The sequence below is a fragment of the Lynx rufus genome, unplaced genomic scaffold (assembly GCF_022079265.1).
Source record: "Lynx rufus isolate CCGP_SWC_20201006 ecotype Redwood Valley unplaced genomic scaffold, mLynRuf1.p SCAF_1, whole genome shotgun sequence".
NCBI lineage: Eukaryota > Metazoa > Chordata > Mammalia > Carnivora > Felidae > Lynx > Lynx rufus.
In genome coordinates, this window is record NW_025814823.1 from 233,951,949 (window position 1) to 233,979,813 (window position 27,865).

General features: G+C 42.6%; 1 protein-coding gene across 1 annotated transcript in view; it reads right to left on the bottom strand.

The window, feature by feature from the left end:
* ADCY2 (adenylate cyclase 2) overlaps positions 1–27,865 on the bottom strand; it is a 422,494-nt gene that overhangs the window by 115,598 nt on the left and 279,031 nt on the right. The window contains exons 6-12 of the mRNA XM_047074450.1: positions 24,898–25,009; positions 18,919–19,046; positions 13,229–13,387; positions 12,253–12,385; positions 10,682–10,855; positions 8,164–8,207; positions 4,578–4,658 (exon numbers count right to left, since the gene is read on the bottom strand). Coding sequence (XP_046930406.1) covers positions 4,578–4,658; positions 8,164–8,207; positions 10,682–10,855; positions 12,253–12,385; positions 13,229–13,387; positions 18,919–19,046; positions 24,898–25,009 — 831 coding nt within the window. The remainder of the gene's footprint in view (positions 1–4,577; positions 4,659–8,163; positions 8,208–10,681; positions 10,856–12,252; positions 12,386–13,228; positions 13,388–18,918; positions 19,047–24,897; positions 25,010–27,865) is intronic.

A 27,865-nucleotide genomic window follows, 5' to 3' on the forward strand; every position in this document is an offset into this window, starting at 1 on the left:
AAGTGCTCCAGGCCAGGCCTCACTTCCCTGTGTCCCTAACACTTAACACCAAGTTTCGTCAGCCACGAGTGCTGGGTTCTTCTGACCTTTTCCTCGGAAGGAAGGAGAGCGTATTCTTCTCACAGGCTTTGCCGTCAGAGGGTCTCTGAGATGGCCTCAGCTCTTCACTGACAAGCAGGACACTCAGACATTTGTGTGATTTGCATGTTTGGAATAGGAAAGGTTAGTGGGGGCTGATAAGGTCAAATATGATTTTTGGGAACTGGAACTACAAGAGAGGCAAAGAAGGGAAAAGAAAGGAAGAGAGAGGAAGGGAAAGGGGAAAGAGGGAAGGGAGGGGGAATGTGGGTTTTACTTATGGGGTCCTGACACGGTTCCTGACCCAGGAGGCCTATGGGATGAAGAAAATCAACCCCACTCCTGGGCTATATAATGAGCGAGTCTCTATTTGAAAAAAATTTTTAAGTTTATTTATTTATTTTGAGAGACAGAGACAGAGAGAGAAGGAGAGAGAGAGAATCCCAAGCAGGCTCCATGCTGTCAGCGCAGAGCCCAAATTGGGACTCAAGCTCACGAACCGTGAGATCACGACCTGAGCCAAAATCAAGAGTCAGCTGCTCAACCAACTGAGCCACCCAGGCGCCCCAAGTGACTCTGAATTAATTTATGCCAAGGTTTTTTGTTTGTTTGTTTGTTTTTTTGTGCTAGGCCCAGCTCAAGCAAAGATTCCAGCAAAGATCCTGAACAAGATCCTGACTTGAATGAGGGGACTAAGTACACGTACATCCTTACCCAGAATTCTTCTGGCACGTAAGCATGTAGGTTCTCACGGCAAAGAGGCCACTATAAAATAGAGAGAGGACCCCTTTCCTACGGTGATGACCGGAGGTTTCTATTTCCCCCCAATTTGTATGTTGAAGGCCTAACCTGAAGTGCGGCTGTATCTGGACATGAGGCCTCTATGGAGGTAATCAATGTTCCATCAACGTGGCCTGAATAAGGGTGGGGCCCTGATGGGAAAGAATTAACGTCCTTATACAAAGAGACACCAGAGAGTTCTCTCTCTTTCCCTGCACAGCCTCAGGAAAAGGCCATGTGAACACAGCCAGAAGGTAACCTTCTGCAAACCGAGGGGTTAACTCTCACCAGAACGCGACCACGCCGGCACCCTGATCTTGGACCTCCAGCCTCCAGAACTGTGAGCAGTAAATGTCTGCTGTTTCAGTCCCCCCGTGGTGCTCTGTCACTACAACACCTCTCCAGGCAGTATTGAAACTGAAGGCTTCGGTGGCCTGAACGGTGTACTAAGGCCCGTGACATTGGGGAAAGATGGTCTACAGAACCCAGGCTGAGATAAATGCTGCTGGACAGGTGGTGTCTCAGTGTGGGGGGCCCAGCCTGCCTCAGCCCTGCGGTCTGAGACGCTCTGGTCTGTCTGTCCTACGCTGGCACATCAACTCCGCCCACCGCACATATTTAAACTTGGCGCACAAGCTCTTCATGCACCCTCCAGCTCGTTTCCTTCAGCACAAAGGCCAAGGTCTTTCTCTCTTAGAACTTTTCATATCACTTCTTTCTGTTTTTGCTTTAAAAAAAAAAAACAAAAAAACAAAAAGAAACAAACAAACAAACAAAAAAAACAAGGGGCGCCTGAGCAGCCTAGTGGGTTAAGCTTCCGACTTTGGCTCAGGTCATGATCTCACGGTTTAGGAGTTCAAACCCCATGTCAGGCTCTGTGCTGACAGCTCAGAGCCTGGAGCCTGCTTCGGATTCTGTGTCTCCCTCTCTCTCTGCCCCTCCCTTGCCTGTGCTCTGTCTCTCTCTCCCTCTGTCTCTGTCTCTCTCTCTCAAGAATAAATAAACATTAAAAAAAAAAAAAAAGAAAAAGAAAAAAAACAAATTTGGGAGAACCTGGCATGGCAGTCCCATCCTCAAGATAACCATATAGAATGAATGCCCCTTTATTAAAGTTAGTCTTACAGGAAAGCCCACCTCCTCTAGAGAAATTGCCCCTAGAGGGGATGGCCTGGGCACCTTTGACCATGAGGCCTCCCTTTTCCCACAATGAGGCTCTGAGAGAAGCTTCTGGCAAGTCTCCTCCGTGCAGAACTATCAATCATGCTTTCTTCTCGTCACCTCGCCTTCCAGACTAAGTCAAATCTCTTGCACCTCCGCCCTGAGCACGTTTGCGGTGACTTCTCTCCCTTAGGGCTTTGCGAGGGGACACTGCGCCTTGTGTCCTGGATGTCAAGCACATGCTGACACTGCCCAGCCCTTAACAAAATGCTTGATAAATGACTAAATGAATGAATACATGAAAATATGCATATAAATCACCGTTTCCTGCCCACTGCAGAAAATGACAGAATGGTACGTCAAGTCTGGAGTCTCTGTGGAATCCTCAAGTGGAAATTCAAAGACAGAAGACCATCATACGAAGGCACGAGAGCAGGTGATGAATAAGGTCTAACAGAATGGGAATGAGTCTCGTTAAAAAATATATGCAAAGCAGCTTCCATTTAAACACTTCCCTTTTGGCTTTTGAGTACAGCAGGACATTTCTCCCTATTTCGCTTCTGAAACATGTTGGGAAAATTACAACACAAGCGGTTACACCGACATGAAACATCACCTTAGAATAAACCTACGTTAAAACATGAAGGCGGTCGCTCCGCATGTATTTGAATACGAAATGATACAGTACAAACAGACAATCCGAAGGCCACCTCGACAAAAATAAAGCCAAGCCAACGATTATACTACCTAATGATTCCTTCAGTAGGAACACTCTAAAAGGTGGACACAAAGGTAGTTTAAGAAGGTACGGGTCCTGTGGGAAGACATGCTGAGGCTCGTTTTAGACGTGGGTTTTCTATTATTACTGTGATTACGGTCATGGGCTACACGTGGTCAGGAACAAGGTGTTCTCTTTCTTCCAATATTGTGTTTTCTTCTGGTGGGTCAGAGTAGTAGGTGCTGTTTCCTCTGGTTGAACGAATAAATCCTTCCACCCATATCACACGTCATCAGACTCCACCCTGGGTTTTAGCTGCCAGATTCCAGGTCATCATGTTTCTCGGTTCGTGATGTGTTGAGGTTTCGATTGGGGCAGAACTGAGGCTGACTTTTATACTGCTGTTGGTGCCAGGCAGAGCAGAGCATTTGTCTGGGCATTGCTGGCGTGTCCCGAGTGCTCCAAGACGGGGGGGGAGGCTTTCTCTATTTGGAGCACAATGAGGGGCTCCAGACACGTGTTAATTGAACACGTTAGCATATGCGAATTATAGCTCTAGTACAATCAAGATAACTTTATTGTTATCTCTGCAATCACACACACACACACACACACACACACACCCTATGTACACATACATATACACTCAAGAGAGTCCTTCATAAGCTGTGTAAATATCCTAAAATGAATGCTTCTAAGGAACAATCTAGAAAAGACACAGTTTTTAAAGCTGTGTAACGTAATTCTGGAAGCAGGGACTTTAGGTGAAAACCATTCGTACTTTTCATGACTCAACTTTCATGATAAAAATCGTGGAAAGTTTTCCATTACGTCTTTTCATCTGGACCTATGGATGTGCTGGCTACAATTTAAATTAAAAACGCTTTGGGGCGCCTGGGTGGCGCAGTCGGTTAAGCGTCCGACTTCAGCCAGGTCACGATCTCGCGGTCCGTGAGTTCGAGCCCCGCGTCAGGCTCTGGGCTGATGGCTCAGAGCCTGGAGCCTGTTTCCGATTCTGTGTCTCCCTCTCTCTCTGCCCCTACCCCGTTCATGCTCTGTCTCTGTCCCAAAAATAAATAAACGTTGAAAAAAAATTAAAAAAAAAAATAAATTAAAAACGCTTTTACTCAGCGTCTAATGGGTACCAGGCACCATACTGTCACCCATCTTTTGCCCTCCAGGAATTCAGCCATGACACATGGACCCACGGAGAATTTCAAGGCCAATGAATGTAGTTATTATGTCCAGGCTAGGAAAGGTACCACCTTCTTTACATGGTTTCCCCTGCATCTGTCTCCTGGACCATTTAAAACTACACTGGCAACTCACAGACTTCACAGACTGAATGCCATTTTGTCCCCCAAAGAACCCTTCATCTTCCCACCACTGCCACGAATTCAGATTCTAATGCTCAAAACCTCTCTTCGACAACGGAGAATGCAGGTACTTCCACCTTCCCTGATTTTTCAGCGGAATAAATGCATTTTCAATAGATACAGTCACATAATCCAACTCAGATTTTCCCATAGGGCATTCCTATTGGTCTTTAAAAAATCTTACTTACTGACCATATTTCGCTCTGATTTTTCTGTGTTTACATCTCATGTTGTTTGTCAGTAATCTACTTGGAGAGGATTTCTTAGGCAGGGATTAAAATTTTTCTAATTGATGGAAGCTGTTATTAAGGACAACTGAGGTGAAATGAAAGCTTCTAAAGGAATGGCTTTGTCATGGTAAGTATTACAGAGTTTCAGCTAAAATTCTTGGAAGGCGTGACATGATTTCCACATACTAGGGTTTGAAATAAAAAGCGTGTGATAATTTAAGGTTGAGAAGTACTCACTTTTGTGCATTAATTCCATCAATTGCTTGAATCATCCTTTCATTTAATTCTTCCTCAAATCTCTTCTTTTGCGACTTGGTTCTACGTGAAAAGGGAAAGATTATGATAGAGATTATGACTAAACCAAATACTAAGTCCATTTTTCTGTGATGCCAAAACCTCTCTTTCATTCTGCCCACTGAATTCAAAAAAAGGCAAAATGAAACAAGAGTCTATGAGCAGCCTTTACTCTATTAACACTGAGCCACTCTGCCGATTGAGCGAACTGACTAGAGTTTTTTGGTGCAATAAATGTTGCCTCACTATTCACTTACAGCGAAACGATACCAGGCGTTAAAAAGCCACGCTGAAAGATATGTACTTGGTATTTACGATAAAAGAACTTTCTGTCCTAGGAGATGCATTAGCCCTTGACGTGTTGCCTTTGTAAACTTTATTTTATGACAGAACACCCTGGTTTTGGAAATTCCCCTGTAAAAATCTGGTCTGGTTGAAGAAAAAAAGCTATGCCTTGTCCATGTTTCCCTTGGTCAGTTTTCAAAAATTTGCAGAAGTACACTCTTCCTTGAGGCATATCAAAGCTTAATTGGATGCATGTAAATCTTCCTCAGTATTCGAAAGCACAGTTCACGGGAAAACCCCACATATATCTGCAGACACTCACTTGGTCTTAGAAGAAAATAATCTTTAAAAAAAAAAGAAGAAGAAGAAAATAATCTTCAGCCATAATAAAGGATGCCTTGTAAATACATTAAGTCAAAAGAATGTGTTCTCTCAGTTAATCTGACCATTAGCATAAGAATGATATAAAGGAGAAAACCAAAATAATCCCTATTTTCTAAAAGTTAAACAGCGGGCGGTACCGAGTGAAAGCACAGGGGAGCGTCACCAAACTGGCCTGACCCAGCCTGTGCACCGCATCATCAAGCCACCTTGTCCCAAGTGGAGACAGCACTAGGCTTCTCTGTGCTCTGGCGGGTTAAAAAACTCATTGGATGGGCCTTCTATTCTGGAAGAACAGTAACTCCTCTGATTTCAGACAAGAATAGCATTACGTATTCAATGTCACGGCTAGCGGTAATTAAATCTCATGAAAGTATCATGGACCAGATGGATGGGCCTTCCCAACCCATCCCTGTTTGTGGGTTGGTGTCCTCAGGTCCTGCCTTTTTTAAACAGGCCCAGGGCATCCCTGCTCCAAGAGCAGAATGATAGGAGGCGATCTGCCCCCAGACAGGAGCAAACGAAGAAGTTTTAGCATGCCAGATTCTAAGCTGTTGAAGAAGGCAAATTAATTTTTACCCTTCTTTTTTAAAGAGCAAGATACTTAGCAATCATCTAGGATGGTTCATTCTCGCTTCCAGGCAAGGAGCTGCCTTCAGTTTTCTTTTTAGCAGCGCTATGCTTAGGCTTGACTTTGCGGACTTCAATTTGGTGGCTGTTCTTTATCACAAAGTCTCACTGAATCGAAGAATAGTGGAGGTACCTGGAGACTCATAGGAAAATGTCACCCTTCAATGCTACGCCCGGGGCTAACAACAGCACTGCCTCTGTGGATCTGTTTTAGGATTCATTTACATAATGTACAGCACTCAATGCTATAAAGGTAGCACATGACGTAGCCGATAAATGCGTATTATTACACAATCCTCTGTATTTACTGGTTATCTGGATAATAATTCTTAACACATAGTTTCCTTATCTCTGTGATTTTGTGATCTCTGCTATGGCAAACGATAGGATACCCCTGGAGGTGAGAATCTATCACTAGGAGCTCTTAGTTTGTCAGCTAAGGCTTTGTTTCCCAGACTTCAGGCATTTCTGACTCTCAGTCTGTGTTCTGTCACCGCCCCCCTCCCTGCTTTCCAATCTCCCTCCATCCTTTCTTCTGAGCTCTTTCCCCAACTGACCCACTCCCGTGCCGTGGCTACTGTATCTGAGGATAGAGTGTGATCTCAGATAATGTTCAACACCAGGTGATGCCGACTCAGTAGCCAGGCTGAAGGCACAGAGAGATTTTATAACCTAGGCCACTTCAGGAAGCCAGGACACGTGAAGACAGCCTAGTTGAGTCCGATTTGGAAGTGGAGCTCTCTGTGAGGCCCTGGGGCCACCAAAGATCCAACCACCACAGAGGAAAGTGGAGTCAACATGGAAGAGGCTCCTAGCAAGGCAGGCGTGATAGAAGAGCGGTGGGGAGTGCAGAGTTTGGGGTCACAAATCTGGGCCTCGCCTCTTCCAGCCGTGTAGCTCTGGGCATTCTCCTAACCCCGCTCGCCTCTATTTCCTCCCTTCTCAAATGGTAATGGCATAGCGTCTATGCTGGAGTCACGCTGTAGGGATGAAATTAGATTCTCCGTATGCCTGGTACAGATCCAAATGATGGCTTATTATCATTGTCTTCCAGACAGCACTCGTCCCGGAAACCACTGCCCACCCACATCGTATTGGCACCGCACGAGGGATTTCCTGCTTTGATTTCAGTAAACAGACCCTTGAGGCAGAGCTGCAGGGAGGACGAGATAGATCACAGAAGGAATACGGACTCTAAAGTGAAGACGCCTAAGAAATTTCCGTGGACAGTTCCTCGCTGATGCACTAGCATCTTACTGGCTTGATGAGTCACGCCTTCTCAGGGCATCTTACGGGGTCCATAATATTTCCAAATTAGCTCAAGTTCTCTTTAATATGGCACGTGCCACTTAAAGAATCCTTCAAAAGCCCAAGAACCCAATATCCTTATAACATAGGACTCTGAGTATTAGATCTCAATATTACAATTTCAAAATTTCCCCCAAAATACAAATTAGAGCTCATTCCAACAAATAAAGTCACAGAGATGATTCTGGAATAAAGTCACTGTTTGCAAGGAGGTGGCAGGAAACAATCTAATTGTGTTTACTTTTACTTGGATATAATGCATTGTCTACAGAATAAATAGACTTCTCTGTGGGGAAAGAAAGGCTGACTTAAGTTTTGGGCTTTTCATGAATTATCCTAATGACTTCAATAAGAAATATTTAACTCCCCCAACCAACATGGATGTGAAAAACTGAACCCCCAAACCAGAGGAACATGAAAAAGAGTTAGTGACTGTGATTGTGTGGTTGATGGCAACAGGGGACCTGTGGACACTTGGGTGAACCTTTTTTCTTTTTTTTTTTTTTTTTTGAGCAGGTCGGGCAGGCCTTATTTTCACTATAGAAAGGCTGGATTTCTCTTGCTTTTATCTCCAAGATTCCACAGATACGAAAATGTAATTTTAAGCAACATACTCATTTTAAGAAAATTCAATTTTTTTAACTACATATTAAGGTTAAGAAGAGTCATTTTTAAGGAAAACAATTTAAAGTTCTAAGGTATTTACCAGGTGCCTTTTTCCATTTCGCTCTTTCAGACCTAGTAATGTCACATTAATAATTACATTTTTAGAAGCTGAAAACAATCAAATCGAGCTTTTCACAAGCAGCTGCTCTTTTTAGAAGAAGTGGCCTTCAGAGTTACTCTAATTGATGATAATTACTTTCAGAAATATTTAAAAAAACCCCAAGCCTTTGAAAATCAAAAAGTGGGACAAATAACATACCTTAAGGTACGGTTTTGAAAATTATGCTGACCCATTGGCACATCCTATTTAAAAAAAAAAAAAGGTTATTAGTTTCCAAAAACATGCTTTAAAGAATGATCTTTCAGTGATGATCATTTATAACATTATTTCTCCTTTTATCATGGAAAGCATCATTTAGGTAACAAATAATTACCCCTGTGGAGAAGAATAGCTTAATTACAAATGTGAAAAGGATTAAAAGCTCAGTTTATACTTGGAATGTTGGTGTCGTCTATAAACTCTGGATGTTAGAACTATCAGAGTTGTTGTCTGGAACTTTAAAATTTACATCCTGATATTTGCAGGTACGATTTCCCACAAGGGGCCTCAGGCAACTGCCGTTAGAGTTACTGCAGACAGCTTACAATCCTGTGAAAATGGAGTCTGACGTCAGACAGGTACTCAAACGTTCTTGAAAACACACACATCACCACAAAATGTACAGTCAAGTGTCATGCCCGAACTGGGCTGTCAAGAGACGGTGCCCTCGGTGAACTATGCAACAGCATGACTCACTGATCGAAAAGAAGAAATCCACACCCGAGTGTGCCAGCAGTTTCTGAAAAGGGACTGGGAGAGAGACACTGGTCAGGGTTTATCAGTGGGGGACCCACTGCCAAATGTTCAGTAGACTTACGAAAACCCGGAAGACCCCCTTTTATACATTTGTGGTAGAAATTAAAATAAAAGTTGAGACAAAGCTGCTCCAAGTGGCTCCAAAGAAACTTTTCTTGGCTGCTTTATCTACAGCATTAGATTAGGAAACATAGGTAGCCTAGGGAAAGGTACGGTATATATATATTTTTAAAAATAACTGAACTCTAAGTTTTATTACATAAGGTAAAATAATGCATTATTTACCAGCTCTATCAATGTTGAATCGGGAATCAGTGGTGTTCTGCAGAGGGGATTAGATAAAAGAAATAACTTTTGGCAATGATACTGTTTGACCCTGGAATGTATTAATAAGAATGACCGTGGGGTCTTTCTCAAAGTGGGTAAGGGATACAGCCAAGCTGTATCGTGAACTGTAGACCCTGAACTTGCTTCTCATTCCTTCTGCAACTAAAACCTTAGCATAACAGGGCATCGCTCTCCCCTGGCGCCCTGAACTCTTGGTCTATTACTCCAAAGCATTAATTATGCCATGCCCTTTCCTTGCTGAAGATCCTCTGATGACTTCTCACTACACTTAGAATGGATTCCGCACAATGACCTCAGTGCATCTCATCCTTGATGACCTCTGTTCCTTACTGTTGATGAAACTAACTGCCACATCAGCCTCCTCTCTGCCCCCCGAAGACTTCAACTCATTACTATGTTGGGGCCAGTGGATTGATCTCCACCTCCTCCCCAGTTTACTGCTCTCTTTCTCTGAGACAACCCCAGAGTCGCCACAAAGACATCTCCTTCCCAAAGACATCTCCATTTCATTTTCATCATCATCGACCTCAGCAGCAGCGGAGATGATCTTGTTGGTTGCCTGGTTTCCGACTTAGGGTCTCTTGCTTCCCAACAGACTGGAAACTGCTCTTGGACCTGTCCTGGCAGTTTCCCTGGTTGACCGATGGGTGTGATCTTCTGTCAGATCACGTTTACTTGTTAGTTGGGAAAAAACACCAAGGAAGTTGAGAGGAAAGATATAACCAAGTCAAAACAAGTACGTGGATCTGGGGGCCTTGGGTGTTGTCACTCTGAGCTGCTGGGAGTAGGGAGCACAGGGCAGATGGGGAAAGTTCGCGGCTGCCTAACAACCTGAGGGTTATGTAACATTCCATTTTCTTTTCTGCCTCAACTGCATCCCTCGTACAATTAACTCCATCGTATGTGAAATTTTACTCAGAGATCATTTTAAAATCAAACGTCATTGCGATTATTCTAAGTGCTTCGCCATATTCAGTTTTCTGGCCCCCTGTGGGTCTTTCTATTCTCCCTCTGCATTTCAGCCATCTTACTGAGAGTGTCCCTGTTGTAAAGCGCTTTGGCACTTTATTATCTGTTAGAAGTTGGGAGTGACATAAATAAGGAGCTACAACAATAGAATGTTCACTGCCCCGGACACAGCTTGAACATTTCCACAATGAAAAGACAGTCTGGATGCTGTTTCAAACCGCAAGGGCATGATGCCTTCATTTGTTCTTTTATTAGGATGCGCAGGCTTTCTTACTTCCTGAGAGCAAACAAACAAACAAAATACCGCCACAAAAAGTTCAATTGTATTTAGTTGCTAATAAGTGAGTTAAATAACAAGTAAGCAAACTGGTCCTGGGTTACAGAGTTATAACGTAAAATCACTCTGGTTGAAACCCTTAGCAAGGTGAGCCTGGCACTCATTCACACCTCGATAGCTGTTTCTAAGGGGTCTCTTCAAGGAGAAGGGGTTAGGCTTGTTTCACTGCAGACCAGTTATTCTGACAGGAGATGCCCAGCCTTCTGGTTTAGGAAACTAGCTTGGGTCTGGCGCGCGCCTGCGCTCTGGAACACAGGGAGAGCTCACCGTGGTGCTGATCTTGCCGTTCTCCGTGGTCATGCTATCTCGGTGATGCAGGTGTGCAAAGGGCTTGGCTGCTCCCCAGGACTCCAGGTACCGGGTCATGCGGACGGAAGCCCTCATCTTGGCTCCATCGAGGGTGTGGCGAGGTCTGAAGAGGTGAGGACTCCGTCGTTCCCCCTTGGGGTGAGAAACAAAGCATTACACCTGGCATACCAAAGGGGCAAAACTTCTCCTTCCTGCCCCCTCGCCCCAACTATCGATTCCTCCCACATCACCCCCTCACTCCCCGTGGCTTCTGTCCTCACTCCTTCAGTGTGACTGGTTCCCAGTGTTACAAGCTGCTTGAGCTGAGTGATTTTTTTCCCCAAATAGCAAAAGATAACTGTAATTTAAACTTAGGAAAAAATAAGCCATTTTCATGGGCATTTTTATAAAGTAAATTCTTAAACCAGATAGGCTGATCTGTTTCAACTTTTTCTTGATGACTGTGGTTTCCTAAAGTGACAGGTGTTAGAGATTGGGGCTGTTTTACGATGCTAAGTGGTCTTACTCATCTGTGTTCTGGTATTCTTTACCTGAACACAATGTTCTTTGTACATATTTATTTATTTATTTATTTATTTATTTATTTATTTATTTGATTCTTCCCTCTGCCTATCACCCCACAGGTCTTCTTGACTGTCACTCGTCTGTCTCCAAATCAACCATCAAGTTAGCTGCAAGTGTCTTCCCAAAGGGGAGCCCAGAGTTTCAGGGAGGTTACCATGAGTGAACATCCATACCCTTGATCTTGTTGATTTTGTTTCTTGCTGATATATTGCACCTACCAGCTGTGTGACATAAGAGAAGTTACATAACCCCTAGGAGCTGCAGATTCTTAGTCTGCAAATAGCAGTGACACTCATTTGGCAGGAATTTGAGAAGGGCTGTGAGAAATGAGAGCTCCAAGCCCTTGCTCTGGCCTGACACTTGGTGTGAACAGAGCAAGAGACAGCTCCTAACTTTCTTTCTGGGTGGCTTGGACGGTCTTCCAGGTAACGGAGGATTTTATCACATCCAAGTTCACCTTGTCTGCACATACATGTACTCACACGAACGCACCTGTGACATTTAGTTGCCAATCTTTTAGGTATTTCTTCCTTTCCTTCTTCTTATATGTTCATCCTACTTCATCTCATTAGATTTTTATCATCTGAATTCCTGAGCAAAACCTTCTGTCTTTATGTAATTTCCCAACTGCCAGGGTGGGCACACTGAGGGACTTTCAGGAGCATCGTGGACTAACTTATACATTGACTAACGCTGACTAACACCTACAACCTGTCATATAGACAGTAATCTCATCACACAAGCAAGCATTTTTTTCCCAATGGTTTCTTTAATGTTTTAACTTATTATAAAACATGTTCCATAATTAAATGGCTGCATGCATTTACAGTAATTTTAGAGGCAAAGACTAGTAGCACATTAAACTGATTCTCGACTAAAAACACTTACCTGTATCAGTAATTTGCCCTTTTCCCTTTTAAATCACAGAAGTGATAGGCTAATTATAGACTCTTTACAGTACTGACCTTGGGGTTGATTACAAAGTAGGTTTTCACCAGGTGCTGTTTTAAATATGGGTCTCTGATGTCACCATCTCCTTCCTCCACTTTATAAGCGCCATTCAAGTGTTCCAAGGTGACAGAAGAAATGTGAACACGTCTGAAATTCCATTTTAAAACCATAATCAAGATAAACATGGATACACATGAAGATTTTTCTGTTTACTTGTGATGTCAGGAATAATACCTTCTCCCCCCACCCTCCCGCCCCAGTGAAGGAAAGGTTGTATAAGGCTGTATGTTCTTGGTAAAATTGACTGTAAGGTTTATATTTTATGAAATGGGGCTCTGGATAGATGCTCACAGAGGTCATGAGATATTAACATTTGGAGCTTCTCTGCATTTACGGAAACCTGCACGGTGGGTGTGGCGAATTACAGCCAATAAAACTCGATCATATTGAAGTTTTGTGTGTGAAGATATTTTTGGAAACATATGCCAGAGGCATTTTTGGGAGTGTGCTGATCTACACACAACTATGGATGACTTAGTTCCATGCTTCCCACGCTTCTCCAAATTATTGCACTTGCATCAAAATCCTCTTGTCTGAAACATGCTCTTCTAGCCACAGGTAGCTGCTGCCTCATCCTCATTTCAACAGTACTGGTTTCAGAGGTCATTGGTCAAGAGAAATGCCATTGTACTGCATTAGAAAACATCTTTCCCTTTGGGTACTATTTACGAATTTGCAAATAAAAATAATTCAGGATCTGATATCCAGAGTCTTTTGACCATAGGTCATGGGGTAGTGGAATTGAGTGAGACTTGAGAGTTCAAGTTTATCGAATTAACATAGGAGATCACTAGGGCAGGAATAACATGCTACTAACAGAGGCAACAGAAGCCGTCAGACATGAGCACTCAATCCCTTGTTAATCTCTTGCTGATCATTCATTTCTAATCATAAGCACAGCGTGAAGAGAGAAATCCAGTCCGGCCTTACCCAGGAACCCCTCCGGCTTCCATGTGATTGGCTAAGGTAACGTCATGTGACCACACGTCATACTGCCACTTCTGCAGACCGATCACGCCGCAGAGGACGTTCCCAGAATGCACTCCGACGCGCATGTTGATATCCACGCCAGTGGCGTCCCTCACTTTCCTAAAGAGAAGGCAGGCAATGTCACCATCCGGGGATATCGTCTTCTTCCTGCAACTCTTGGCCAATTTTCAGGACATTTTATTACTCAGAATTTCTCAGACTGCTGGAAATACAGTCCTGACTTCTTCCCGGGGCAGAAGATTGCAGCTCTGAGCCAAGAGAAAGGGCGTTTTCTTCCTGGTTACTCCCAGACTACACCAAAAGCTCCCAAGCTGTGGCTCTCCAGCCACATCAGGCCAGACTGTCAGCACTAATGTAACCTTTTGGCTGTAACTTCTACTTTTTCAACAAATATGTGTATCAGGCACCTGTCACGTGTGGACACCTGCTCTGAATTTTCACCCTAGGATCGTGTGACATTGCCTCGTATTGTCAGAAACGGTCTGAGATGATATAGGATTCTAGCACTCAGCACAATGTACACCTCCAATGAATATTTTCTGTCGATAAGGGATAATGTGGCTTATTTAATAAGCCTAATAATGACTTCAGCCTGAATAGGAATTTCTTAACAAACTAACCATGACTTCAAAGTGCTTCAATCGTGCACATTCTTTAACAGCAACAAAACTCCATAAAAGTTTTAATGGTGCATAAGGTGTCATTAAAAAGAAACTAACTTTAGGGGTGCCTGGGTGGCTCAGTTGGTTGAGCCTCCACTTTGGCTCAGGTCATGATCTTGTGGTTCCTAAGTTCGAGCTATGCGTTGGGTTCTGTGCTGACAGCTCAGAGCCTGGAGCCTGCTTCAGATTCTGTGTCTTCCTTTCTCTCTGCCCCTCCCCTGCTCTCTCTCTCTCTCTCTCTCAAAAACTGAATAAACATTTAAAAATTTTTAAAAAAACTAATTTAAAAAAATCATTTGAGAAATACTTTAGGACCCTATTAGCAACTCCTTTACAGAGACAAATGAAGAACGTCCTTTAACAGCAGCTGGAAATGCTTGTTTATTTCTGCCAGCTAAATACATTTATCAATTAAAATATTACTGCAAGTATGGAGAGGTGCCCGGTACATGGAGAGAACTACCCCAGAGGAGACGTGGAAGGAAGCAATGACATTGATTGCAACCCAGCAGAGAGAAGGTCACCAGGTGTGGGCTACAGTAAATAAACATCTCAAAATGACGCAGGCCTGGATATCATGCTTCAGTGATAAAAATGACATCATTTGAAGAGCTAAAAATGGTAAGAAATGGACCCACAGTGTAAAAAGAAATGGTTTCCCGTAAGAAGAATCTAAAAAACTGTTCCTTCCCCTCCCTCCCCTCTCTTCCCTCCCCTTTCTCTTTCCCTATCATCCCATTCTGTTTCACAACACAGATCACAACCTATTCGGTACTAGCAATTCATCCAAACTCTTCCGTCCACATGCTGGGCCAGAGCCTCCACATGACATTGGAGAGCTGCGCACCCCCCTCACTCCATCCTCCATCAGCAATGGGTGCGTACGGCTGCCTGGGCACCATATGGGCCGTAGCTCTGGGCCTTTGCTCGAGGTGGTCCCTCGAGAGTTCTGCTCCTCACTGCCCTGAGCCTCTCTTTCCTAACAGGGCGCAGATGTCACATGGCCTTCTACAAGCAGCTTAGGCACGACCTCATCCGGGAAGGCCTTCTGCGTTCTCCTTGTGGGTTGATGTGGGAACCCCACCTCTGTGCTTCAGCCTCTCTGAGTATAGTCGAAACTCCCCATCTGTGTCCACATCTGCTCTCAGAGTATCAGCCCCATGGAGACACAGACCCGGTCTGAGTGGTTTGTATACCCATCAGTGGATTCAGGGTCTAGTACAACATAGACACTTGGTATAAGTTTAGTAATTGATGAATTACTGGCCATTTCTGAAGGATTTATTGTGTTTCTGTCTTCGGGAGATAATGATCCTGAAAAGTTTGTTGTAGAACCTATAATTGTTCTTAAGATTTTCTGTTCTTGAGACAGAACATTTCCAACCACATGGCATTTCCGTTTATCAAATATGGTCAGCAGAAAGTCACGAGGGAATAAGAGGCTCGATGACGCACTCTGTAGTTGGCCACTTTGACAGAACTGACTGGTGAAAGATTTGGCTCTTTAAAACCACCTCCATGGCCTTTATGTCTTTTTTAGAAAGATGGGTTGATCAAGGGTTCAAATGAATTGACTGACCAAATGTTTTAATGGATTTGGATGCAACCTGGGTGGTCTATAGAAAAATACTGAAATAGTTGCTTAAAGCTTGCAATAATAGTAGACCATCTGGGCGCGTGGATGGCTCAGTCAGTTTAACGTTAGACTCTTGATTTTGGCTCAGGTCATGATCTCATGGCTTGTGAGTTCAAGCCCCATGCATGGAGCCTGCCTGGGATTCCCTCTCTCTCCCCCTCTCTCTGCCCCTCCTCTGCTTATGCTTTGCACTCTGCCCCCCGGCCTCAAAATAAATAAATAAACTTAAAAAAATTATAGTAGACAATCTCTTCCGTTTCAGAGGAACCCTAGTCACTTATAAAGTCAGGGCTCTGCATATTACTTTTTTTTATTAAAAACAGTTTACACTTTCATGACAGGGGAAAAAAAATCTCTCTAAGCCTTGGGAAGATTCCAAACCACAGCTGACGTGCTTCCCTGTGGTGCTTGGCTAATAGAGAATGAGGTGCTGAACAGGTGCGGAGGTCCAAACACGGAGGAAAAATACAGACAAATGTTCTTTGATCCATGTTGCTGGTTCCTAGGAAAAACCTGAGATAATATGGCAAAATTCTATGTTCAAGCGTACCCTTTCTGTCCACCAGCTTAAAAACTTAGAATTCTTGCATTCATCCTCATCGTATGGCTCAATAAGGGGGAACAGAAATATTTGCCCTTGTATTTTAGAAGAACAAATAATTCCTGACATTTGCTGAGATGCCTTCTCTTTTCCTGCCCTTTATTGTAAGTGCAACAAAATAACCTATTACTGATTATTTTGTCAAATGCATATGAGCTGAACAGATGACCTACACCAGGGAGACAATGTGGAAGCTCTTGGTCAAGGAGTGGCAGCTGATGGAGACACACAACCGTTGCCTAATTTGAAGCTTAAATTTAGTTTAATAAGCAAGAGTTCTGGAAAGTTTCCTCAAATCTTTTAACATTACTGAGATTCTGGACGTGTGAGATAGTACTTATGCATCTATGACGGATGGATAAATAAAATGAGATATATACACACAATGGGATCTCATGCCACCATAAAAGGAATGAAGTATTGAGACATTGCGCAACGTGGATGAACCCTGAAAATGTGATACTATGTGAAACAAGCCATACTCTTAAACAATAAATATTGTGACTCCACTCATACAAAATATCCAGAAAAGGCAAATTCATAGAGACAGAGAGTAGAGAAGGAGTTACTAGGGGCTGGGAAGAGAGGGGAAGGGGAATTCTTGCTTAATGGGTATGAAGTTTCTGCTTGGGAGACCACAAAGTCCTGGAAGTAGATAGTGGTGATGGCTGCACACATTTTAAATGTGCTTAATGCCACGGAATTGTACATGTCAACTTGTTAAAGGCCAACATTTATGCTATGTATATTTTACCACAATAAAAAAATAGAACAGAAAAAAATTACTGATGAACTGGTGACATGTGAATGCACAGAATGTAAACATTCTTTCTCCGAGAAGCTCTTCAACATGCTGGAGTAAGGAAAACATAGCAGAACTGGAAAACAGTTGCTTCAAAAGCAGAAGTAAAATTTTAGTAAAAGGGTGTTGTTTAATCCAATATATTACTCATGCACACAATAAATATATTTGTCCTTTACAAAGTCTTTCCACATCAACTGGAAAAAGAAATCCAGAAGAAAATGCTTTCCTTCACTAGAATCCATTTCATCCCATGTTCAAAACTAACACTGGGGTTGCCTCCAGGGACAGGTTATAAATTTGAGAAAACCTATTAGCTTTACTGATTAGATTCACTCACATGGTCTAGACCAATGGTGTCTGAAATAGTTAATTACTATGGGCACAAAGTAAAATATTTTTCATGTCGGAGAAGACAAATGAGTTACTTATGGGAAGAAGCAGGAAGAACAAGGTGATTCCCACATGATGGATTTTGGGTGGGAAGCAGACTAATCCTTCTTCAGTTCTTTCTTCAGTTCCACTTACTTCATCTGTCTCCCAACGCTGTTCTGCCCACAGTTGTCTAAGCTTGGGATCTGGACAACTGAGGCTTCCCACACTCAGTGGAGGCAGTGTGGGCTTCAGTATTTATTCCTGGGCAGCCTTGGGAAAGCCCCCACAAACCGTTGCAGGCCATTTCATCACATGACTAGTATATATGATGGCCAAACACGTGACTGCTTGACTTGTTGCTTTCTCACTGAAAGCCCCATTTACTCTGGGGCAAGGAGATGGAACATCAACCATAATTCCTGTCCTGTTTAGACTGAAAATGTGTGGAGGAGGGGGTAAAGTCACTCGACCAAAATAGGCAATCAAAAAACCCAATAAACTAAAATCTTTCAATCCTACAAACAACAAGCAAGAGCTTTTACCATTTGGAAGAATATTCTGGCTTCTACCAAAGACATTATGAGAGCATATTATGGCACTGGTGTAAAAAATTAACTCTGTACCTCACACTTTTAGCTGGTATTTGTCACCATAATATTATTCTATGTAAGTAAATTGTCTCTAAAATTATGATGAAAACATACACTATGGATATAAACTGAAATTAAATTAATAGAACTGAGCATTTTTTACTAGATCCAGTAATTTTGGACTAGATTTTTATATTAATTGTGGTCTGATGATAAAAACTACTTTCTCCCTGACACCCTGAATTTAGCCATACTGTTTGCCAGAAATTGTTTATATAAAAGTATTTGAATCACAACATTGTATACCTGAAACTAACATTACACTGTATGTTAACTAACCAGAGTATTTTATTAAATTTTTTATTAAAAATTTTTTAACGTTTATTTATCATCGAGAGAGAGAGAGGGGATGACAGAACACGAGCAGGGGAGGGGCAGAGAGAGAGGGAGACACAGAATCCGAAACAGGCTCCAGGCTCCGAGCTGTCAGCACAGAGCCTGATGTGGGGCTCGAACCTACGAACCGTGAGATCATGACCTGAGCCGAAGTGAGACACTTAGCCAACTAAGCTACCCAGGAACCCCTAACTAACCAGAATTTAAATAAAAACTTAAAAAAAAAAAAAAGAAAATTTTTGTCACATGATAAGAGCACAGACTTAAGCTCAGAGCAGATATTTAAATGAAAAAAAAAAGTCACTTTTGAAACCACCCAAACCATCCCTGCCCATAGATATCTATCTTCGTGTTGCTCTCCGCTAAGGCTAGTGGTAATAATAGACTTGGAGAAGTCTTACTCTGGACCCAGTTACTCAGACACCAATAACTGAGTCTCTGAGCACTTACATTTAAATGCACAGTAATGTGTTTAATCCCAGTAGAGAGAAAAACAGAAACAGTCGTGAGCATTGTAACTTGAGAGTATTAAACAGTTAAAAAGGGTCCTACTGAGCATTACACTTACTTTATGGCTTCACACATATCCAGTCCCATTTTCACACAATTCTTGGCATGGTTCGGGAGAGATATGGGGAGTCCGGACACGCAGTAGTAGCAGTCTCCCAAAATTTTTATTCTCATGCACTCATTCTCCTGGAAGAAGAGATCACAGAATTGCACTTAGAGCTTACATCTGGTTTAGACTTTCCGAATATCATCAGGTGCTATTTCTACTGACACGGCGTGGCCGTCACCAGGGTTTGTGGGGACAGAAATGACTAGCGGTTGGGTTTCCCTTCATCACCCAACAAGAATGAGCCACCCCATGGCCATTTGCCAAAGCAGGAAGACTAAGGAAAAGGGGAAGGAAAGGAAAACAGAGAGAATGCTCTGGAATGATTTACACTTAACAGCAGCAGAAGAGTGTAAGATCATTCTCTTCAGTCCAAACATCTCAAATACTGATGGTGAAGTGAAATAGTCCAAGGAAAGTAAATGATGACTGGAACTTGACTGGAATTACAATCGCATGTCATTTCCTACTATACTCATGGTTTTTATTTTATTTTATTTTATTTTATTTTATTTTATTTTATTTTTAAATTTTTAATGTTTATTTTTGAGAGGGAGAGAGAGAGAGAGAAAGAGAGGGAGACACAGAATTTGAAGCAGGCTCCAGGCTCTGAGTTAGCACAGAGCCTATTGCGGGGCTCGAACCTACAAACTGTGACATCATGCCCTGAGCCGAAGTCGGACAGTTAGCCAACTGAGCCACCCAGGTGCCCCTTCATTTATTTTAAAACTGAAGTAGATTCTTACCTGCAGAATATAGCTTCTGATAAACATTTCCACAATACAAAAAGTTACCATCCAACATGGCCAAGTAATTTCAAATGTAATTCTGACCTCAGGTTAAACTTTTGATACAAAGTTGGACTCGTTATTTTTCATGCCTCAGTTGTTTTTATATTATGATATTGAGATTAACTTCATTCATATGCATTAATCCTACATGCATTTCTAACTTTTCTAGTTACTTTACAGACTCACCACTAAGGAAAAGAGAAAAGGAAAGAAAAAAGAACCAAAAACCGAAAGATACGCCAAACACAGTTTTTTTTTTCTTTCGTAACACTAACACAGGCTTACATATAAACTGAACAAATCTGAAATAATAAAAACGAACATAACATTTTCTTGTTCTCAAGTAGGTGTTAGGTTTCTTGAAGATTCTTCATATTTCTTTCCCTGTCTGATAGAGAGTGCACAAGTTAGGGCATATTTTCATACTTTTCTATGGAGCTTGGTAATTTCTGATTACAAATATCATTAAGTAATAAAAAGGCAAGCAATTATGTATTAATAGGGCTTCTGTCTCATACTTCCTAAATACGTATCCTGAATCTTGAAAACACCAAGTTTAATAAAAGTGAATTCTTGGCATCCTTATCAAAGATCAGTTGACTACATATTCAGTTGACTACGTATATATATATATATACATATATATATATATATACGTATATATATATATATATATCTTACACATATATAAGATATAACTTATCTTTGATAAGTTTAATCAAATGTTTGTTTGTCTATTTATTTATTTATTCATTTATTTATTTCTGGGCTCTTGATTCTGTTCCATTGGTCTGTATGTCTTTTTTTTTAACGATTTATTTATTTATTTATTTATTTATCTATCTATTTATTTATTTATTTTTGAGAGAGAGAGAGACAGAGCATAAGCAGGGGAGGGGCGGAGAGAGAGGGAGACACAGAATCCAAAGCAGGTTCCAGGCTCTGAGCTGTCAGCACAGAGCCCAACACGGGTCTCCATCCCACAAACTGTGGGATCATGACCTGAGCTGAAGTCGGACGCTCAACCGACTGAGCCACCCGGGCCCCCCTGTATGTCTGTTCTTAATGCCAGTATCCTACTGCTTGGATTCTGTATCTTCACAATACATTTTGAAAACAGGAAGTGTGATGCCTGCAGCTTTGTTCTTCTTGCTTCAAAGCGCTTCGGCTCTTTGGGGTCTTTTGTGGTTCGATATGAATTTTAGATTGCTTTTCTGTTTCTGTAAGAAACGCCCCTGGGATTTTTATAGGAATTGCGTTGAATCTGGAGATGCTGTGGGTAGGAAGGACGTTTTAGCAATGTTAGTTCTTCCAACCCTTGAACATGAAATGTCATTCTATTTATCTGTCATTTTAGATTTCTTTTTTCATCCGTGTTTTACAGTCTTCAGCATACAGGGCATCCACCTGCTTGGCTAAGTTTATTCCTACGTATTTTATTCTTTTTGATGCGAATGTAAACGGGACTATTTTCTTCATTTCCTTCTCAGACACTTCACTATCAGCATAAGGGAATGGAACTCATTTTTGTACGCTGATTTTGTACCCTGCAACTTTACCAAACTCATCTATAAGCTCTAACAGATTTTGTGGACATTTAAGGGTTTCCTGTCCACAAGGTTATACAACGGAAACAGATAATTTTACTTCTTCCTTTCTGATTCGGGTGCCTTTTATTTCTTTTTCTCGCCTAACTGGTCTGGCTAGGACTTCCAGTACTATGGTGAACAGAAGTGGTGGGAGCAGACATCCTTGCCATGTTCCCAATCTTGGAAGTAAAGCTATCAGTTCTCCTCCATTGAGTATAAAGTTAGCCATAGGCTTTCATATATGGCTTTATTGTGTTGAGGCGAGTTTCTTCTATATGTTATTAGTTAAGAGGTTTTTTAAAAAATGTTTATTTATTCAGTTTGAGAGACAGAGAACATGCATGAGTTAGGGAGGGACTGAGAGAGAGAGGGAGAGAATCCCAAGCAGGCTCCACACCTATCAGTGCAGAGCCTGACGCGTGGCTCAATCTCACGAACCAGGATAGCATGTCCTGAGCTGAAGTCAAGAGTCAGATGCTTAACCGGACCGAGCCACCCAGGTGCCTCTAGTTAAGTTTTTATCATGAGAGGGTATTTAATTTTATCAAGAGCATTTTCTGCATCTATTGACATGATCATGTAATTTTTATCCTTCATTCTGTTAATGTGGTCTATCGTGCTGATTGATTTGTGTGTTGAACGATCCTTGCATCCCAAGAATAAATCCAAATTAGTCATTGTGTCTGGTCCTTTTCATGTGCCTTTTAACTCAGTTTGCTAAGTGAAATAAGCCTGACTTTATTTAGGATATCCAGAGGGTAGATAGGGCATGATCTCACTTGTATGAGGGATCTAGGATAGTCAAGTTCACAAAAGTAGAGAGTAGAAAGGTGGTTGCCAGGCCTAGGGGAAGGAGAAAATAGGGTGGTATCAGTCATAGGGTACTCAGTTTTTGTTAATTTTTTTCCCATTTATTCATTTTTGAGAGAAAGAGACAGCGCACAAGCGGGGTAGGAGCAGAGAGAGAGGGAGACCCAGAATCCGAAGCAGGCTCCGGGCTCCGAGCTGTCAGCCCGGAGCCCGACGCGGGGCTTGAACCCACAGACCGCGAGATCATGACCTGAGCCGAAGTCGGACGCCCAACCGACCGAGCCACCCAGGCGTCCCAGGGTACAGTTTTTGTTACATAAGATGAGTCAGTGCTAGGGATCTACTGTATAGCATAGTGTCTATAGTTAACAATACTGGGCTGTAAACTTAAAACTGTGCTAAGAGGGCAGAACTTATGTTAAGTGTTTTAAGCACATCATCATCGATCAGAAATAAGGAGGACAAAAGGAGACTTTTGTATGTGGTGGGTTTGTGAATGGCATAGACTGTGGTGATGGTTTCCCAGGTGTATGCTTATCCCCAGGCTCATTACATGTCACATATTAAATATGTATAGTTTTTGGCAGTATGTCAATTATACCTCAAGAAAGTGGTTAAAATGTTTTAAAAAGTAACAGTGAATGACCCATGATTTGGAGTTCCTTAGTTCAGTTATATGCTTTATGTAGAATTCACTCAGTTGATTGAGCCGTTTGCTTACGATGCCGGCCACCTCCAAGTTATTTAACCACGAGGCATGAACTGGTACCCAAAACATGCTCTTTCTGTGACCAACAGTGGATGGACCAAGCCATCCTAGGCTGTACCCTGGTATTGCCTGGACATTCCTTTGTAAAAATCATCAGAGAGGAACAGGAAGTCACAGTAAGTACTTCTGTTATGAGCAATGAGTTTTGTCTTCCCTAAATTCGTATGTTGAAGTTCTAACACCTGGTACCTCTGAACTTGACCTCATTACAGATATAATTAATTAAGAGGAGGTCATACAGGAGTTGGGTGGGCGGCTAATCCACTATGATTGGCGTTCTTATAAAAAGGGGAGATACTGACACTGAGACTTGCACAGAGGAAGAACGCCATGTTAACACTGGAGTAATGTTATCACCCACCCAGACTGGCATGTTTCTTCCTAATGTGACAAAAATGATCTTTTATTCATTCAAACTTTTAAGACATTATTTATGTTTTAAATTTTTTTTTCAACGTTTATTTATTTTTGGGACAGAGAGAGACAGAGCATGAACGGGGGAGGGGCAGAGAGAGAGGGAGACACAGAATCGGAAACAGGCTCCAGGCTCTGAGCCATCAGCCCAGAGCCCGACGCGGGGCTCGAACTCACGGACCGCGAGATCGTGACCTGGCTGAAGTCGGACGCTTAACCGACTGCGCCACCCAGGCGCCCAAGACATTATTTATGTTTTAAATAATCTTCTAAAAAATGAGCATCCAGGGGCGCCTGCGTGGCTTGGCTGGTTGAGCGACCGACTTCGGCTCAGGTCATGATCTCGCGGTTCATGAGTTCGAGCCCCGTGTCGGGCTCTGTGCGGACAGCTCGGGGCCTGGAGCCTGCTTGGGATTCTGTGCCTCCCTCTCTCTCTGCTCCTCCCCTGCTTGTGCTGTGTCTCTCTCTGAAAAATGAGTAAACATAAAAAAGTTTATAAAAAAAAATAAGTATCCAAAAAAACTCAACTTTTTCCTTTGGTTTGGTAAAGGAAGAAGGCAGTGCTACACTCTGATTTTTTAAAATCCCCAGGGAGACCCACCATGGCCAGGCAGGCAGCATAAGGCATCTCCCGGGGAGCCTGACCCAGGAGTGACTCTGTGAACATCAACACGCCACATTTATTCCAAAGAGGTTTGGGTGGAATGTTCTGTATGGTTTAAAAGTGAGGTGAATCTTGCAGCGAACTAAATTTGGGACCAATTCTGTCTTCCCTCTATAAATAATTCATTTCAATAAGCATAATGAAGTCTTTCTTGCTGGTAACAATTCCAAGAGAGAATGAGGCTGACCAGTAATGTGTTATGAGATGGAAGTAAAGGGCTAGCAAGGAAGAAAAAAGTGTTTATCGCTCTTCCCACAAGGAACCCTAATGGTTCCAGCAGATACGCGAGTTGTAGTGTGGATTTCAGATTACCTGTCGCCATTTCCTCTCGGTGAAATTTCCCATCCACGAGCAAATGAATGGCAAATAGTGAACTTACATTTCTGTTCAAGGGGCACAAGGGTTAATGGATATGAGTGGAACAACAGTAAATAAAGGGCTTAGGTGGAAAATAGGCATCCTATTTTTTCTAGGGGTTCTTCCAGAGTGCTGGCTACATGAATTACAACTGGACGGGTTACAACTGGATGAGGGGCAATCACGTTTCCAACTCCTGACATCGAAATGCCTAAAAAGAGAAGCCTAGAACAGCACCGTGCAGAGGGATGTGCATCTTAAATCTTACCATCTTGAACGTATTTACTATATGTGTGTTGAGTTCTGTCTAAGCAGAAGTTTTAAATATAGATGCAAACCTGCTAATTCTGTGCTACAACGTTTCTCATCCCCAAGAAAGGGCTCATCGGGGCCCAATGGCAAGTATACCCAATGAATGTATAAACACCGTTCCTAAATAGTGCTTTACGCAAAAGCCAAAGGTTGATAAGGGACCAGAGAAAAAGTGAGCCAAGATTTTATAAATCCTCCAAGTGGAAGGGACTCACTAACACTCACCTTTGCAATTTGATCGAACTTTCCAAAGAGCTCATTCAGCATGTGGACCAGCTCTCCTGGGGAGCAGTCACTGGCCAACCGGGTGAAGCCAACGATGTCTGCGTACAGGATACTGTGGGAGGAAGGGGGGCAGCGTGTGCAGGTTTATACTTGTTAAGAAGTAATGATACTTTTGTCCATTAAAACAGTATATAGCTTTATTTAACATCTACATTTATATTTTACAAGAAAAACGGCATCTCCCCAGATAGGAAATTCATACACATTTTGCCAAACTTTCCCATTAAAAATGTTTTCTTTGATGCTGAGTTTTTGTAATTAAAATGGGAGAAGAAAAAGTCACATGGCACACTTTGTCCATTCTAGTCCATTCGGACTGATCACCTTTATTCCTTCATGGCCAGTCCCACCCTCCCTCCCTGGTTCATGAGGTGTTTGTCCTGAGAGTTCATGACACTGGCCTGATTCAGATTATCAATGGAGTATGCTTCTGTTTGCTTGTATAAGGGCCTGAGAAAGAAGTCTAAAATTCCTGCTGGCAGTTTGAGATTCAGGATTTGGGAAGCAACGGGTAGCTGCGACCCTCATATCTATAAATTCATCTCCTCCTCATTATTATTAACATTATTATCATCATCACTAGGGAGTAAAGAGCTAGTATGTATTAACAGAGAAGAAACATTTTGTTGAACGAATGGCTGAAGCAGAACTAAAAGTTAACTGATCTTTACTGTGTACAAAACGAACAATTCTCATTGAAAAAAATTAAAAAACCCTCCGGTATCACCTGGACTCTCTGTAATATCCACATACCATGTCTGCCTCTTTGCTTATGTCTGGCCCGTCCAGGATGAAAAAGCCATACGTTTTCATATGTCTTATGAAAATAATTTGTACTCCGTGCCATTTATGTATGCTTTTACTTTTTTTTTAAGTTTTGTTTATTTAAGTTACTTAAGCGTCCCGACTATCCTTTATAAATTTAAATGGAATCCGACACTGCAAACGTGTCCCAGACAACCTCTGAAGGCACCTCCTCAAGCTGCTTCGCCGACCCTTTGCCTCCACAGTGTGGTAGTCAGCTTCCAAGATGGCGCCAGCGAGCCTCACTTCCTGGTACTTACATTCTTGTACTGTCCCTCCCCCACACAGGGACTCGCATAGGGGTGACCTGCGTCATCAAAAGGATGCTGCAGAAATTCGAGAAATGGCTTCCAAAGGCTAGAACGTAAAAGAATTGCAGTTTCCCCCTGACTCTCTCTTGGATCCCTTGCTCTGGGGAAGTGAGCTTTCGTGTTGTAAGAGCGCTCAAGCAACCTACGAACAGGCCCAGGGATGAGGAACTGAGGCCTCCAGCCAACAGTTGGGATAAACTGCAAATTATCTGAGGGGCCACCTCGGAGGCAGATCCCTCCCCACCCCCACCAGCAGCCTGCCCAACGGCAGGCCTGAATCCTCACAAAAGAGTGTAAGGCAGAACCACCAGGCCAAGTTGCTCTCAAAGTCTGACAAACAGAAACTGTGAGATGGTGTCTACTGATGTTTTACACCACGAGGTCTGGGGGATACTCTGTTAGGTAGAAAGTGCTAACTAAGACAGCATGGGAGCCTTCATCAACGGCCTGAGGTTGGTGGCATGGCCACGCATTTTTACAGGTCTCTCTGTTCCTGGATTGTATCACAGGTACTTAAAGATGTTCTGGGACCCTGTTTAGACACAGCTGCATTTATCTTCACATGTTTTAAATACTCCACGTGTGACTTACAAGCATTTCCTGAGATAGGAGAGATATCGCTGATTTTTGGACAGCTAAGTCTGGAAAGGGCAATTTCTAGTGTTAATACGCCTTGTTAGATAGTGGGAGAATGTTTTTTTCTTTAATTCTTTAGGTGAAACACTTAAAAACCTGAAGGCAGGCCAGTGTTTTAAATAATCTTACTCCTTAACATGTGTGAATGTTCTTGAAATACATCTATTTTTTTTAATCTCTCAAAATGCTAAGGACTTAAAAAAAATTTTTTTTTTTACCTCTGATTCTTCATTTATCCAATGCTTCCTTAGTTCCTACTGATATGTAACTTTTTTCTGTGATTCCCGTCCCAAGATGCATTTCTCATCATACATTTAGCTCTGTGCATGCTTGGGCCACGTTCAACACTAGCTCTACGCACCTATCCTAAATTCTGAGGTCAAACTGAGATTTGTCTTAGCTGTGTGTTTCAATTGCAGTTAAGTATGTTTCTTAATAATGAACTTCAAAAATCACTGACTTGAGGCAACTAGACTGGAAGCCAGCATGATGCACCAGAAAGGGTCTGCGCTTGAGAGCAAAAGGCAATTCGTCAATGCCCAGCAAATTGTAGATGTGTTTGTGGTTGTTGTTCTTGAACTATTGAACAGGGTGGGTGATAACGTGAAGGTGGAATGAATGAATGAGAACAGATGCACAAGGTACTTATGGAGATAACCTGTTGAGAATAAAAAGCATCACTGCAATATAGTTGGATGGATGTAAGGACAAAGCCCAAAGGCTTTTTGTATGAGGAACGGGGACGAGGGGAGTCAGAGAGGAGTGAGGGACCGGGCACCCATGTCTGGAAGGGTTGTGTCCTGCAGTTGGGAGATGGGAAGCATGGGAGGAAACCCCCTCCCCATGCTGAAGTGAGAGCCTGCACTGCTCCTCTCTGGAGCTAGGGGAGAAGGAGGCCTCTCACGGTTCTCCTTCTGGACCTCAATCCTATGCTGGTAACATGCTGGTTTTCCAAGTACTGTGATTTCAGGAATGGCTCCCCGGGAAGAGACGGGACGGACTATGGGAGACTTGGAAAGCAGGAACTTTCACCGTCAACGAATTAAGGTGCCTATCAGTCCCCTGTGATACTGGTCACTGGTTGGCCACAGCCCAGAAGCCCATCATTCCTGATGGACAGGAAATGCTAGCTTCACTGAGGCCCTGACCCTGCCAAG